General features: G+C 41.5%; 1 protein-coding gene across 1 annotated transcript in view; it reads left to right on the top strand.

Annotated features, from left to right (window-relative positions):
- LOC308107234 (lissencephaly-1 homolog) overlaps positions 1 to 13,974 on the top strand; it is a 32,714-nt gene that overhangs the window by 12,558 nt on the left and 6,182 nt on the right. Inside the window, exons 3-5 of the mRNA XM_080459455.1 lie at positions 7,263 to 7,347; positions 10,658 to 10,732; positions 11,148 to 11,354. Coding sequence (XP_080315581.1) covers positions 7,263 to 7,347; positions 10,658 to 10,732; positions 11,148 to 11,354 — 367 coding nt within the window. The remainder of the gene's footprint in view (positions 1 to 7,262; positions 7,348 to 10,657; positions 10,733 to 11,147; positions 11,355 to 13,974) is intronic.

Genomic DNA, 13,974 nt, shown 5'->3' on the forward strand with positions numbered 1-13,974 from the left:
TCTTGCCACTCATATTCTTGCAGTACAACCAAAAGAAAAGATGAAATATTATTGGTATTTATCAGTTGATATGCTTTCATTTGCTGGCATGGTCCAACTGAGATCAAACCAGGCTCTATGTGACCCTGAACTAAAATGGATTTGACACCCCCTGGATTGAAGTTTAGTTTAGTTTCTATTGGGGTATCATATTTGCCACCAATAAAAGATGACTAAAATACCCCTGTAAGAGTACAAACTCCTTTTAAATTTGTCACTTAAATCACTTCTCCTGATTGGGTGTGGTGGCAGCCCAGAGCTTGCAAGAAGGCCTGGACAAAGACAGGGAGATGAATTAAAATTTTTGATAAAAAATATAAAAAGTAAAACAAATTTGAATAAAAAGGTGGAATAGGGAGTGGGGGAGGTCTGGGGGGAGTTTGCCCTGTGCCCCTCTCATCCTCCGATGCCTGCCCGGTTGGGCCCCTCTTTCTCTCTGGAAGCCAGGGCTATACAGTACATAGTATTTTGTTTATTATTCAATTTTATTACATTTGTGTGTTCACCTTTCACAGTTAATTTATTTTAGTTTTTTCTTTTTCTGTCATCAATTATCTTTTTTTTTTTTATTCAATTACATTTTTTTGTTTTTTTTTCTTTTTAGTATTTCTTCCTCTCCCACCCCTTCCAGTTATTTTAAACACGCACACACAGGGTTTGTAAATATCGTCTCTACTGTTGTTTCAGCATCTTACACTGATGTCTTTGTCATTGTCTTGTCTCGGCTGGATGTTGCAAAGTAAAATAAAAATAATTGAATCACTTCCCCTATTCACATACCTTCTTGAAATAGTGACTGCCTTGTCAGTTTGAAGTGTCGACAACCAGATTTATGAATTAAAGGCCATAGCCTCTGTATTTTCTTTCCCCCTCATAAATTGATCTGAATTGCCCAGGTTTGAGCAATGTTTGTAGTTTTTCCTAAAAAAGCTGCCATATATCCTCCGTGTTTGGGTGTGACAGGTGTCTCCTGAAGATGATGGGGGTTGCATACAGGCTTTTGTTGAGAGCATACAGATTTCTGTTGCAATGGTGTGTTCTCCAGTCTTTTGAATGATACCAAGTGTATTTAATGTGATTGCATCTGCAGAGGGTCAATCAACGTACAGATCCAAATTTTCTCTTTCGATGGACTAGCATCGAAGCCGTCTCCATTTTTCGGGACCATCACATCCTATCACTGGCGCCACTTCAGTTACCAAAGTCTTGCTTTACCTTGTGATACAAATAATGTTCACTCTACTTACCCTGTTGTTGTGTGTGCAGGTTTAGCCTGGTTTATTCATGTTTGAGAGAGAGGTGGTTTTTCAGCCCATTATTCTTGGAAAAGAACTTTACCTAATAAGGCATTTCTGTATCTTAAGAGTGCCAGTTTGAAGCCAGTAGGCTAAAACAAAAGTAATCGGTATGAGACGCACACCCACAAGCAACCAAAATCCTAAAATGGTGAAATTAACTTGTTCTGAGTCAAGTTCATCATGCCTCAAATTTCTCATGTGTGCTTTTGTTTTTCAGACAAGTAGGTTTTTGAAGCATACCATTGACACGTTTAGACAGCATGTGTCCATCTTCATCAGATATTTCATGTAGTGGTGTTGGATGACATGTCTTTTATCAGCTGATGTTACTGGAGCGTGATTGATCTGTCACTTTTGAGAGATCAGACACACACCCCCGTCGGTCCACGCCGTCAGGTGTGTGACAGTATGAACACTCCCTTGTCCTTGTTGTTTGTCATCGGGCCTCGTTTTCTTATTCCCAGCGCTTGCGGTGGTCCTCTTCAGTGCAGATGGCTTTACCTGCTTGCTGAGGAGGCAGAGGTTTGTGCCATCATCCAAACTCTGTGAGACTGGCCCCATACAGATGGGCTGTGCGTAATGTGGTTTGTGTGTGACTGACCGTGCAACCCACACTGTCCGATGATTGCAAGTGTAACAAGAGCTACCGTGTGCATGGCTGTGTTCACAAGTGGACCTATGCACTACATATACATCAGGGTTCATTTAAACTGGAGCAATGTGGCCTTTTCTTTTTTGGTGAATACTAATTGGATGGACTTGCACCTTTTTCAAAATTTCTCTTGGCTTAAGGGTTGATCCTCACTGCAGTGCAGTTCCATCACCTACCAACTTCACATTGAAACCATCTGCATTATAATAATCTTTTTAAGAGGCTTCTGAAAGCCAAGTGAGACACCACTGCCTTTTTCTTTACGATGTGGTGGATTAATTCTCCAGGTAGTCTGGGATGGTTGCCTCTAGCTGGTTAATCTAATGTCTTTATAAAGAATACCCAGGGTTTCTCTTCAATCTCGTCAATCAAGCAGGTGAAATAGTTCATCGGTTAAAGTTGTCACAGATCTTCTGCTTTAATACAGCTGCTTCAGTCACTTTGATCAACCCCAGACACATGCAGTCTTTTGGTGTGTTTTAAAGCTTTCTTTGCTTCGATCGGTGTTGGAAGAGCCAACAAAATATTCCAATAGTGACACATTTGCATTGTATTGCCTAATTTACAAATGTGAAAAAATTAAATGTAAAACTAAATGTGTCGAAACTATACTCAGTCCTGAAATGAAGATGGCACCACATTTTGTCAACACATTGGAAAATACACCAAGCCGAGATAAAATCTGAAGTTGTTTTTGTTTTGTTTTTACTGTTCCTTTCAAGGCATTTTTTCTTGGCTTGACAGCGGGACCCTAGTGTTTTGTTTTTGTGTTGCTTGCATATCAATACAGACACACTTTCTTAGAAAGTGGTTGCCTTGTCATACATCACTCACCGCTCCTAATGTTTTCACAGGAGTCATTGTCAAGTTGAATGTTTTGAGCCTCATTAAGAGATGGATAGTTGTACATGCTGTTGTCAAAGAGTTTATGGCTCATTCTTATGTTGCTTGCCCCAACAGACTTTGATATACCTACACAAAGTAATAGGAACTTGTATCATTTATGTGCCAAGAGAGTTTGCTGACGTGAGCTGCAGTCTATTAAACATTCACGAGCAGTTTTTATCTGTACTTAACAGCCCATACATGTCTGGTGTAGAAGTGTTTCTTTGCAGAGGTCGTGCATGTAGACCATGAATGGACACCCTTGGTCATGATGGGAGCTGCAAAAATGTCATAATCTCTTCCAGAGGGTCGACACGTAACGGGTTATTTAAGGATGTCTGAGAATCGGAGCAATTGATTTAACACAAGGTTTCGTGTTGTAGAAGGAATGATTGACCTTCTTTGTTGCATCACCTTTTTTGTAAGTTGTCTCGTGGGCTGCAGAGAGGACAGATGGACGCCGCCAGTTTTCCATGTCTGATGTAGGCTTGTATGTGGCATGGGTCAAGCAACTGCAGCACATGGGAAGGCTGTGTGTTTGTTGTTAGTTCATGTGTCATAATCTCTGCCTTCACAGGAGGGTGTTTGCTGGCTGATTAATTTCAGAGCTCTGCCAGTCCCTAATCTCTAATTACTAAGCATTTCAGTATTGGATCTGAGGAGCAACACATTTATTTTCAGCAGCTTGCTCTGTAATTTCTTGCATTATATTTATAATATATAATTGAACATTGATCAATATGTCCATTCTCTTTCAATCTATTAAGACTTGAGGCAACATTTGTCTGCTTCCTTTTATGACTCAGTCTGATGAACGTTAACTGCTCATCTTAAAGCTTTAATGGAGGATTCTTTTCTTCTATTGTTTATTTCAAGTGCCTCAAGATGCAGTTTGTTTTGTTCTGAAAAGGCTGTAATAATTCATAACGTACCCTCTCTACGTCTTGAGTCTAGGGGACAGAGCTGCTTCAGTGTCAGTTGATGGTCCTTTCTTGCGCACGGATATCAAACAAGATGATTAAGTACAACCAGAACATTGAGGAGAGTCTTAGAAAAGCATGGGTGTTTAGATTTTTTGCATCAGGGTTGAGATGTGGTTGCGGTAGTAATTCCATTCGGTTTTCATTCACATGTATCAGCTACACAACAGCACCTTGTTGACAGGCTGAAGTCTTGCTTCTGTTTGTTATAAAGTTATACTTAATAGAAAATTAACAAGAGTTGATATATTCACACTTGCGTGTACATATCTTCATATGTGTGTACATAATGCACAAATTTTATGAGCATATTTTGTGCTACTTTATTACATGTTATTTCTGAATTTGTCTCTACATAAAGTTCAGAGAGAATGTCAGCCCTTCCATTTCATTTATCTTATATGATCGCATTTCATTCTCTTTATGTTGGGGGATCTTTGCCAATCCTCTGGCTACAAGTTCTTTACATGCTGCAAACATCATTTTGATTGGGTATTCATCGTTTGAGGATTGTTTGGTATTTTAAAGTCTTCCTTTGTTTCCTTAACCTAAATTGCCACTGAGGGTTTTGCTTGCCTCGACAAACAGTTTCTGACCCAAACACATTCAGGTTGCTATCATACTGTTTGGTAAGAATTTGAGCATATTTACACCAAGAAAGCTGAAATCGTATTTTTGATTAATCAAATGTTGCCCCTCTACTGACATCATAATGAATGACTGCAGTCTTGTGTGCCTTCAAATATTATTTACCAAACCTGTATTAGCAATTGTTTGTACTTTTGTCATCTTGGTTGTAAACATGTCTACATGTTTGGCCAATATACTGGTAGCCTTTGACTGCTTTGCATAGATTGCAGTGAAGCTGTAGTGGCTTTGACAGTAAATGTTGCTCATTTCTATGATGCATGTAGAAGATAATGAAGCAGGGAGTTGGAGGATATGACATTGATGTCCGACATGCCGGATGACTGAGTCACCGTTCTTCTCTGAATGTTGAGGTCATCATTTCATCTCTGGCCGTCCTGCTGGCCCTGTTAACCGCGTAGCTCATGAGAAAGCAGTGATATGCCACAAAGTGATTAGTGCTGTGTTGATCATGTAGTCAGAGAAATTCATTTGGTCTCAGAGGAGTGGAGAATGTGTTCTTTCCTTGCTTTCTATTGTTCTTTCTCTCTTTCGATCTGTCCTCTCTGTCCATGAATTCGCCCTGCCCTCTTTCATCACCATTCCCTCATCACGTCATCTGGCTGTCGGCTGCAAGTAACCATGGAAACCTGCTGGTTTGCGCTCTTTTGTCGACATAAGTACACTTCTCCCTATTTCCCCCCATTTATTTTATATGTTTTAAATTTTCTTCCCCTGCAGCCTTTCAGGACTCTATGTTGTAAATGTGTGTTTATTTATTTTGGCACATTCACAGTGAAGGAACTTCAGGGGCTGTGAGTACTGTCTTGATGTTGTAAATATTAGTATTGGTTGTTTTTCCTTTGTTGCTGTGCTGTTGGTACACATACTTTTGTTGTGTGTGCTTTGTGCTCAGATGATGCAGATACAAACCATGCATCACCATCATTATCTATAGCGCCACACAAACTGCTCCACCGTGTGGTTTCAATATAGTCAGAGGAGGTGTTTGACCTGAAGCTTGATTGTCTCTTTCATATCCAGTACCTTCCCATGGTTGTGTGGTGGAAGTACATCAGCTTTTCAACACAAACCCATGCCACATTGCAGCGTTTCTTCTTTCTCGCCTTCACTGATGTGTGCATGTTTTCAGACATGCTGGCACGCCTCGGCCCTCTGCGCTAGTCTTGTAGACGTGCGGCAGGCTGTCAGAGGAGTAGATAACCTCCTGCTAACCTTGAGCTGTAATAAGGTCTGTTCTTGCCATCATGGGAGTTCAGGTGGGCAGGGGGAGAAGATGGTGTCGCTGCGAAGCACAGGTCGAGAGGGCACGGGGGGCACAGGCTGGGCTGACAGATTGTACCCCCCCCCCACCCAGCCCTGTCATGTTGGCACCTCAAAGCCCTGCCTCCCTGACAGCTTGTCTGGTGTCTCCTGTCGTCAAATGTGTGCACAAACAGAGGACGGCCATGATAATTATTTTCTTGCTGTGTTTTTAATCAGGTATTCATGAATTCATTGTCTTGTCTGTGTGTACTTTGGGTAATTAGTCAGTGTTTTGAGTCTTTTTGTAAGCCAAGTATAATGTTTCCGGTATTGGTATGTATGTGCTCTCAATATGGACCCGAAAGGAGCCCTAGTGTTCACTTGACTTGTTTTTATGGTGCGTTATCATTGCACATTAACATTGAGGGTTATTAAAAAGAAATGGCAGCCAAATCAAAATGTGTCAATTTTATATGCAAAGTGATGTGGTTTGAGATTCATTACACTAAACATTGCTTGCAATAACACTGCGATGTGTCCAGACGTAGTGTTAAGTGGATATACTGCTCTCGCTCTGATGATAGTAAAGATATCAGAGACCATGAACTGCATCTGCATTAACGTAATGGTTTGGAATAGAAAAAAGTGAAATAATCATTTCCCCTGCACTCCTCATAGAAGTTAATTAGATGAAGAATAGAAGGCTGCACTGTTGAGAGTAACTTGACTTGAACCTCATTAATAAGTCTTAGTAAATTGTGCTGCTGCTGAGGCTGCAGTCGTAAAATGTGTGTGTGTTTCCCTTGTGACAGCCCAGGAGACAAAACCAGGAAGAGTGAAGGTAGCCATTTTTCTCCTGGCTTTCAGCTGGGCCCGACTGTCTATTGTCTATCCTATCTGGCCATCTCCTTTCACATATTTGAGATAGTAGGACTGTTGCGCATCACTGTTGCTTATGCTGCCCTCACCCCCACCACCTTTGTGTCGGCTTTCTGAAAAGGTTCTATGCCTTTCACTATCCACTTGTTTTTGTCTGTGAACTGAATCTTGAGAAGGAGATGCTCTGGTGTAGAGTATCAGTAGCCAGAAGCTTGTACAGTTCACAGCATTTGCTCTTGATTTTCTTTTCCTCAGAGTAATGGAGGGATGTACACTGGCTCTCATTTCCCCGATATCCACACCACAGGGAGTCCTCCATTCCCATTATTTGCCCACAGTAACAAGAGCTCATTATAGAATCCAGACAGATGTGTTCTCCATTTGGGTGGAGAGCTCGGTGTGAGTGTGACTGACGCTTTGCAGATCTACCTTCAGCAATGCTCACAGGCATTTTTATTGCAGATTGTGATAACGGTGAATGTGAAATGTACATCTTTGTCACATTTCCCTGAACCTGCTCATTTTCTATCTTTGTTTTACGCTGCTGAATACAGCTGTCACCCATGCCGTTGGCTGTTTAACCACCATCTCCTCTGGTATCCGGGAGAACTAATTATGGTTTTCTTTCTGTTTCAGGAATCGAGCGATAGCTGATTATCTACGTTCCAATGGATATGAAGAAGCATATTCCACTTTCAAGAAGGAGGCAGAATTAGATAATGTGAGTAGATTGAGAGTGGACACACACACACACACACACACACACACACACACACACACACACACACACACACACACACACACACACACACACACACACACACACACACACACACACACACAGCCAATCAAGTCAATTTGTGCTAACAATATGCCCTGATTTCCCCTTTATTGCTCACATTAGTCAACATGCTCTTGGATGTGACCAGGAACACCTGCACCCTATTAAGATGCTCTGTGTGATTAGAGGGGGTTTTCGCTTCATGCTCCTGATAACGAATGTTAAGAGCTCGCTTTCATCTACCTGTAAATGTTGCGTTTCAGGTACTGCTGAAACACGAAGCCTTCTTTTTTCGTAGTATTTTTTTTTTCTTTAAATGATAATTATGTGGGCTTTCATCATAATGCAACGTAGTATACCTGTTCGGCCATGTGCCTCTGTATTTATTCATGTACAATGAGGAGCACTTTTGTCAATCTTCTGGTTAATTTTGGTAAAAATGAGGCAGCTCTTTTCAGATTTATGAATATACGTTCCACCAAACAAAGCACCTGAAATTATTTTAGGACAATTGTCCTGCAAAACCACATTACTTCAAATAATTGTCTTCTACCTCTTGAAGTACCTTTTCTTTCACCTTGCCTTCACGTGACTCCCCGCCCCCTCCGTCTCCCGTCTCCCATTTGTTCTTCTCTCGGTTGCTCTTTGTGCATCAACCCTTTGGAAGTAACCTGAATAATGGATGAATGGCACCGAGGGATCGGTGCACCCTGTTGGATGTTGGCTCTCACACACACACCTCAGCAGGACAAAGCTTAACAAACAATTGGGTTTTGTGTACCATTTCCCTGTTATTAAATATTCTTTATGACTCTCAATGTGTCTTTGTCAAGCGCGATTTAAGTTTTGTTCACTTTGGCCCTTTGTGATTATTTTAGTAGCAGTTAAAGGTTAATGCACTGATAGAATGTGTGTCAGTCGGAATGAATAATAGAGGTCATGCTCTAGTTTTTTTTTCTCTGCTTTGTGAATAAAATGTACATACCTTAGTACAAACATGCATGTATGTAGATACACCCTGCCAATAGGTTGGCAGGCTCGTCTGAAGTCTGGCGGCTGTCACTTTCTGTGTGTGTTGTGTCTGGACAGATGGCAGATTAGATGGCTGCACACTTGTCTAAGCTGGGTTCCCCCGCTCTCGTTCTATGTTTTCCACCTCCTCGGTTTCTCCGTGGCGCCTTACGACACGTCTTTGTCTTTCTATTTTTTTTTTTGACACCTCATACCAAACAGAAGAGTCGCCGCCTCTCATTGAGAAGTGTTAAATATAGTCATCGGCTCTGCCTGCAACTCTCCACACCTCAAGGATGTCTGCTTTGTTTCCAGTGGAAGCTGAGGAGGTAGCTGTGAAATTGGAGCCAAACGCAAATTTTCTCCTTCACTGACACCCGCGGCAGTCTGTCACTATTGGTTTTTGATGCTTTACTAGTTAGTAGCAGCCTCCAGGCCTGGATTTCCACACTTGGTGGCATTAGAACTGTGATAAAATGAACAAATTAAGGCCACACAAAACACAGCTGAAGCTGCTTTAGGTAGGTTTGATCTTTTCAGTCAAATTGCAGTAAATCATATAAATCCCATTCAACAAAAAACAATGATCACTCTGGAATTTTCTTGTTAAAGAATTGTGGTGATAGCTAAGGATGCACAGTTTTAATCTAGATTTAAGCAAATATTCGGATTAACCAAATAATTTTATTACACAGCTAACCAAATATTTGAAAATTTTCATTGTGGAGTTGATCTTCGTCCACAAACAGTCCTCTTGTCACTGTTGTCAGGACACATCTTTTTAAGTTGACCCACTGTACTGAGTAAACTTTAATGTAGATATGGGGTAAAATCTGGTCAGTATCAAAGAACACCAACCCCATTAATACAGCCAATTTCATCAAGCGCTATCTTCAAACTGTGTAAACTGTAAACTCCTTCAAGAGTGCAATGTTTTGGAAAAGCTCTTGTGTCAATCTGTGTAAACAACTTTTCTGAAACACAGAGTACTGTACATGTGCTCGACAGCTGCAGTCAATAGCTGCTCTGCATGTGTGTGAATAGACAATAACAATGGAGGATTCAGAGTGTTTCTCTTGAATTTAACTGCGCTCCGACAACAAAGTTGTAATTTTGCTAAGTGGAGATGTTTCTACCAGGTAGTGAGGGAGCCTATAATTTAAAAGGACATCTAAAGAAGCGTGAATGTTTATATTGTACTGTTTTCTGGATGCATGCAGATCGTGGTTGGGCTACAAACACCAACTAGGGGCCTGGCATTTCTGATTGTTATCAAAACTTTGGTGTTTGAATATGAAGCTTTCCTGAATCAAAAATGAATTCCATTTCCAGCATATTGTTGTTAACACAGCCATTTTGTAAACAAGAGTGGGTCCTGAATTTGCAAAATAAAAATCTTATTGAGTTTCAAGTTTGATAAATCGATTAAATCGAAAAAAAATTTGTCCAGCCTTGCATATAAGTCTAGATTCTGATTGTATAAAAAGGATTTTCCTGAAAAGCCTCTTTCAAAAAATGCAGATGTACTGTTCAAGAAACTGCTACATACATTGTACACATGCTTGCTTGCCTCATCAAGAAAAAAAATAAGCTGGCATTCGTAAATGTATGATTATGTAGCCAGAAGGCCGAAAGCAAGTAATTTGTAGGGGTCACCGTCCGGTCTTTGAATCATCTTGGTAATCCACAAACCAATTGTGAAAATAATTGTATGTTTAACTATTCATCTAAATAATCAATAGATTCTCCTGGACACAGACAACATGCCACTGAATCGTGTTGTTTCCCCTCTTGGCTGTGAGAAACAACATGTTTGTGTCGTGAAGTCGGTTACGTAAAGCGTGGCGTCCAGCTCGAGGAATTAGCCCGCAGGTGGAATCAGGCTTCGGTCTGCCAGGACAGCCACAAGTTAACTTCCAGTACCGGCTGTGTGGCTATAAGCTGCCTAAGCCTTTCTTGTCTGCAGGAGATTAGCATGTGTGAGTAGCATTAGGACTTGGGTGTGTGTTGGTGTGTGTGTGTGTGTTTTTTGTACAGTAGGATGGCAGTGTTTGGCAGTCAGTACTGGCCTGTGAGCGGCCTGTCAATAATTCCCTGTTCTTTTGCACTGTAGCAAGAGACCCAAACATGCCCCCTCAGCTGGACCCCCACCCACCTCGCCTCACTGATTATGCTGAGCTCGTCACTTTAATTGGCTTCCTCTTGCGTCTTTGCCTGAACTCTCCAACTTTCTACTCAGAATGAAGAATTGGATAAGAAGTATGCCGGCCTGTTGGAGAAGAAGTGGACCTCAGTCATCAGATTACAAAAGAAGGTTTGTGGATTTTTTTCCCCCTCAGTGGATGCTTGTGGGGATTGCAGCCTTGTGAATGGTTCGTGATATTACTGCTGATTCTGGTGTTAACTCTTAAAAGAGATTATTGAGGAAGACATCAACCCAGCTGCTAATGCTCCACAATAAAATAAAATAAATAAAACATTTTCGCACAACCATATTATCCCCCCCCACACACACACACAGACATTTCATAACTATCTAGGTCAGTGATGCCCAACCCTGGTCCCGAAAGGCCTCAGTCTTGCATGTTTTAGAAGTGTCCCTCATTTGAGACAGCTGAATCAAATGTATATGGCCTCATCAAAAAAAGCCCAATAAGGAACCCCTCATTGCAAGCAGGTGCGTTGTAGCAATGCACATTTGCCTAACGTGTATCTGTCCGCTCCATCAGGTTATGGAACTGGAATCCAAGCTGAACGAGGCTAAAGAGGAGATCACCCTGGGTGGGCCTGTAAGTCAGAAACGTGACCCCAAAGAGTGGATCCCACGTCCACCAGAGAGGTACTCGCTGAGCGGCCACCGCAGTCCAGTCAACCGCGTCATTTTCCATCCCGTCTTCAGTGTAATGGTGTCTGCCTCGGAAGATGCAACAATAAAGGTCAGTGCTTTAGAAAGTGAATCTGTTAGAGAGACTTTGAGGCTGCTGTAAGCGGGTGAACTTGGGCCACACTAACATTGATGTTTAGATTATCAAATAACTTCCTTTATAATTTCACTTATTATCGTCATCATGGTAAAGCGTACCAAAACACTGAATAGTGAAGTTATGTAAGAAGTGTGATGTGTGCACCCAGTGATGTTTGTTTCAGGTTTTTACATTCCCAAATGACACCTGTCGTGTAATTCTGTTTTCCATAGCCATACTTGATATATGCATTGCTATATTTTACCACAGCAAATCAGATTAATTTGGGAAGCAGCTGTTGTGCTTTGACATATTTGCCATGATTGTGTGCACTCAAACATTATCAGACATTAATGTGTGTAACAGTGCTGTGTTCACAGATGTGGCCCCGTGTAGCAGGGCTGGGTTTTAAGTAGAGATATTCCTCATGTTAGATGTGGAACTGGTGGGAATAAAGATGTTGGTAGTAGAAAGACTGCTGTTTCCTGCTGATGGATGCGTAAAGAAAAGACCATTTGTGTACTTTAACAGTCACTTTGGTGACGGACTCCATTTGAAGCATTCTAACAAAACTCATTATTCATATGTCTCCCACTTGCTGCTCGCACAGATGGCACAGCTGCTTCTCTGTTTAGGTGATATCTGAGTATGCTAATGTTTAGAATTTATGTTTGGACAAAAGCAGACGTTCATACTCATGAGAAATGTTCATCCCTGTACACAGTAGTGGCCACACGACGACCCGTTATACTATTGAAAGTATTGAAAAAGAAAGGCGCAGATTAGAATTATAAGAACTCATCTTCTGGTTGTAGAGATCGACTGATGGAGACTATCCTGTTTTGTTTTGGCTCCATCCAGTCAAAGTGACGGTAATAGGATTTAGGTTTAAAATTGATAAAGTGGTCTTTATTTTGGTGCTTGCATGGTGGCAGCTCAGCTCACTCTGATTGTTGCTCCTCCTCTTCTTGATCATGCTTCACTTCCTTCAGCACTGTCCCCGCCTCCCACTGCCTCCTAAGTACACCCTGAATTATCTCTCCAGTATTTCTGTCTTTGTTCTCTATGTATTCTTAGTTTCCATATATAAGCCCAAGCTGCCTGTCTCTGGTCTGGTTTTGCAGCAGTGTCTCACCTTTGCTCTGCTGCACAATGTCAATACTCTGCTGAGCTGTTTGCCATCTATATTTTATTCATGAGACAATGAGAGACACTTCTTTTAACTACACCCATGCAGCAGGAATTTACGTGCTTTGTTTTGGCATCCTCTTCCTTTCCCAGTATCCCACCCCCATGCCCGCCAAGCATACTTTCTCATTTATCTGCCACTTAAAGCGTTTGCTGCCCCATCCGGGCCAACCCTCCATCAACTATTCATCCCTCTGGAGCAGCCAGGCCCAGCCCCAAATCTTACATTCGGCCCTCTTTTCTTGCACATCTTTAGCTGGTCACCTCATCTTCCGGTGGCCTCCCCCAACTCCCTCCCCTGTCCTACTTTCCCCTCCTGAAGAGCTCTGTTAAATTTTTAAGCGAAAACTAGACCTCATGTTCTTCACAATGGCACACAGACTGAGAAGTCTGTCAGCTTTCACCAACTGTCATAGTTATCTTTACATTGGGACATGGTAGGAAACCTAACTGTCTCTTTAATTAAAGGTATTAAAATCGGCTTTCCGGCATATCTGAAGCTGTGTCCAAGGTAATGCAGAGTATTTGCGCAGAAACCTTGAGTAGTTATTTTTATAATGGCCAATTGTTTGGTGACTTCAAAGGCCCCTTTAAGTTTCTGTTTCGTGACCATTTGAGATAAACTCCAGAAATCCCTTGAGAAATTTATAGGTAACATTTACAATGCTAATCCTGCCTTTATAATCTTGTCAATCTCATCAGCATTTGGAAGGAGCCTTCACTGCATTTTAACTGTCAATGTGTTTTCTGTTTGCATATGAACAAAAATTCTTCGCTGTCAAACTGTGTCTGTATGGCGTCATGTTTTGTGTCTCCCTCCCCCAATTTTGAGTTTACATTTGAGCAGTTATTTTGGCCATTTTTACTTTTATCCTCAGATTTTGAATTTATGGTCTGATGGTGCTGTGAAAGATATTTTTTGTCAGTGGTGTGATCAGCTGATTTGCTTTGATTTTGTGCTGACTGCACAAACTATGTGCTATTAACAGTGGGCCTCTTTGTTGTATCAATAAAGCATCAGTGATCAGCGATATCAACCTGGGGCGTCACTACATCAAGCTTCTCGAGGTCAGGGTTTCAGAAGTGTCGGAGGATGAGCCGACACTTTCTGATGCTGGGGAAAAGGCATCACCCTGCTCCCTGGAATTTCTGTTGCTGCACCCCCCTCCTGAAACCCTGTAACTCTGTTTGATGTTGCTGGCAGTCAGTGGGGGTGAAACGAGGAAGCTGGGACGAGTTTTTCTCGTTGTGAATCGTCCACATAATTCTCATCTTTCAACCGGGGGCCATTTACTCCATTTTGACTCTTTTAGCTTTCTGTTACTCAAACAGATGTTTTTTCCTCCTTTTAAATATCGTCCAATTCTCTCTTTTGTTGAAACATCTAGCTCACAAATAAAGAGAA

This window comes from Lipophrys pholis (genome assembly GCF_963383615.2).
Source record: "Lipophrys pholis genome assembly, chromosome: 3".
NCBI classification, from domain to species: Eukaryota; Metazoa; Chordata; class Actinopteri; order Blenniiformes; family Blenniidae; genus Lipophrys; species Lipophrys pholis.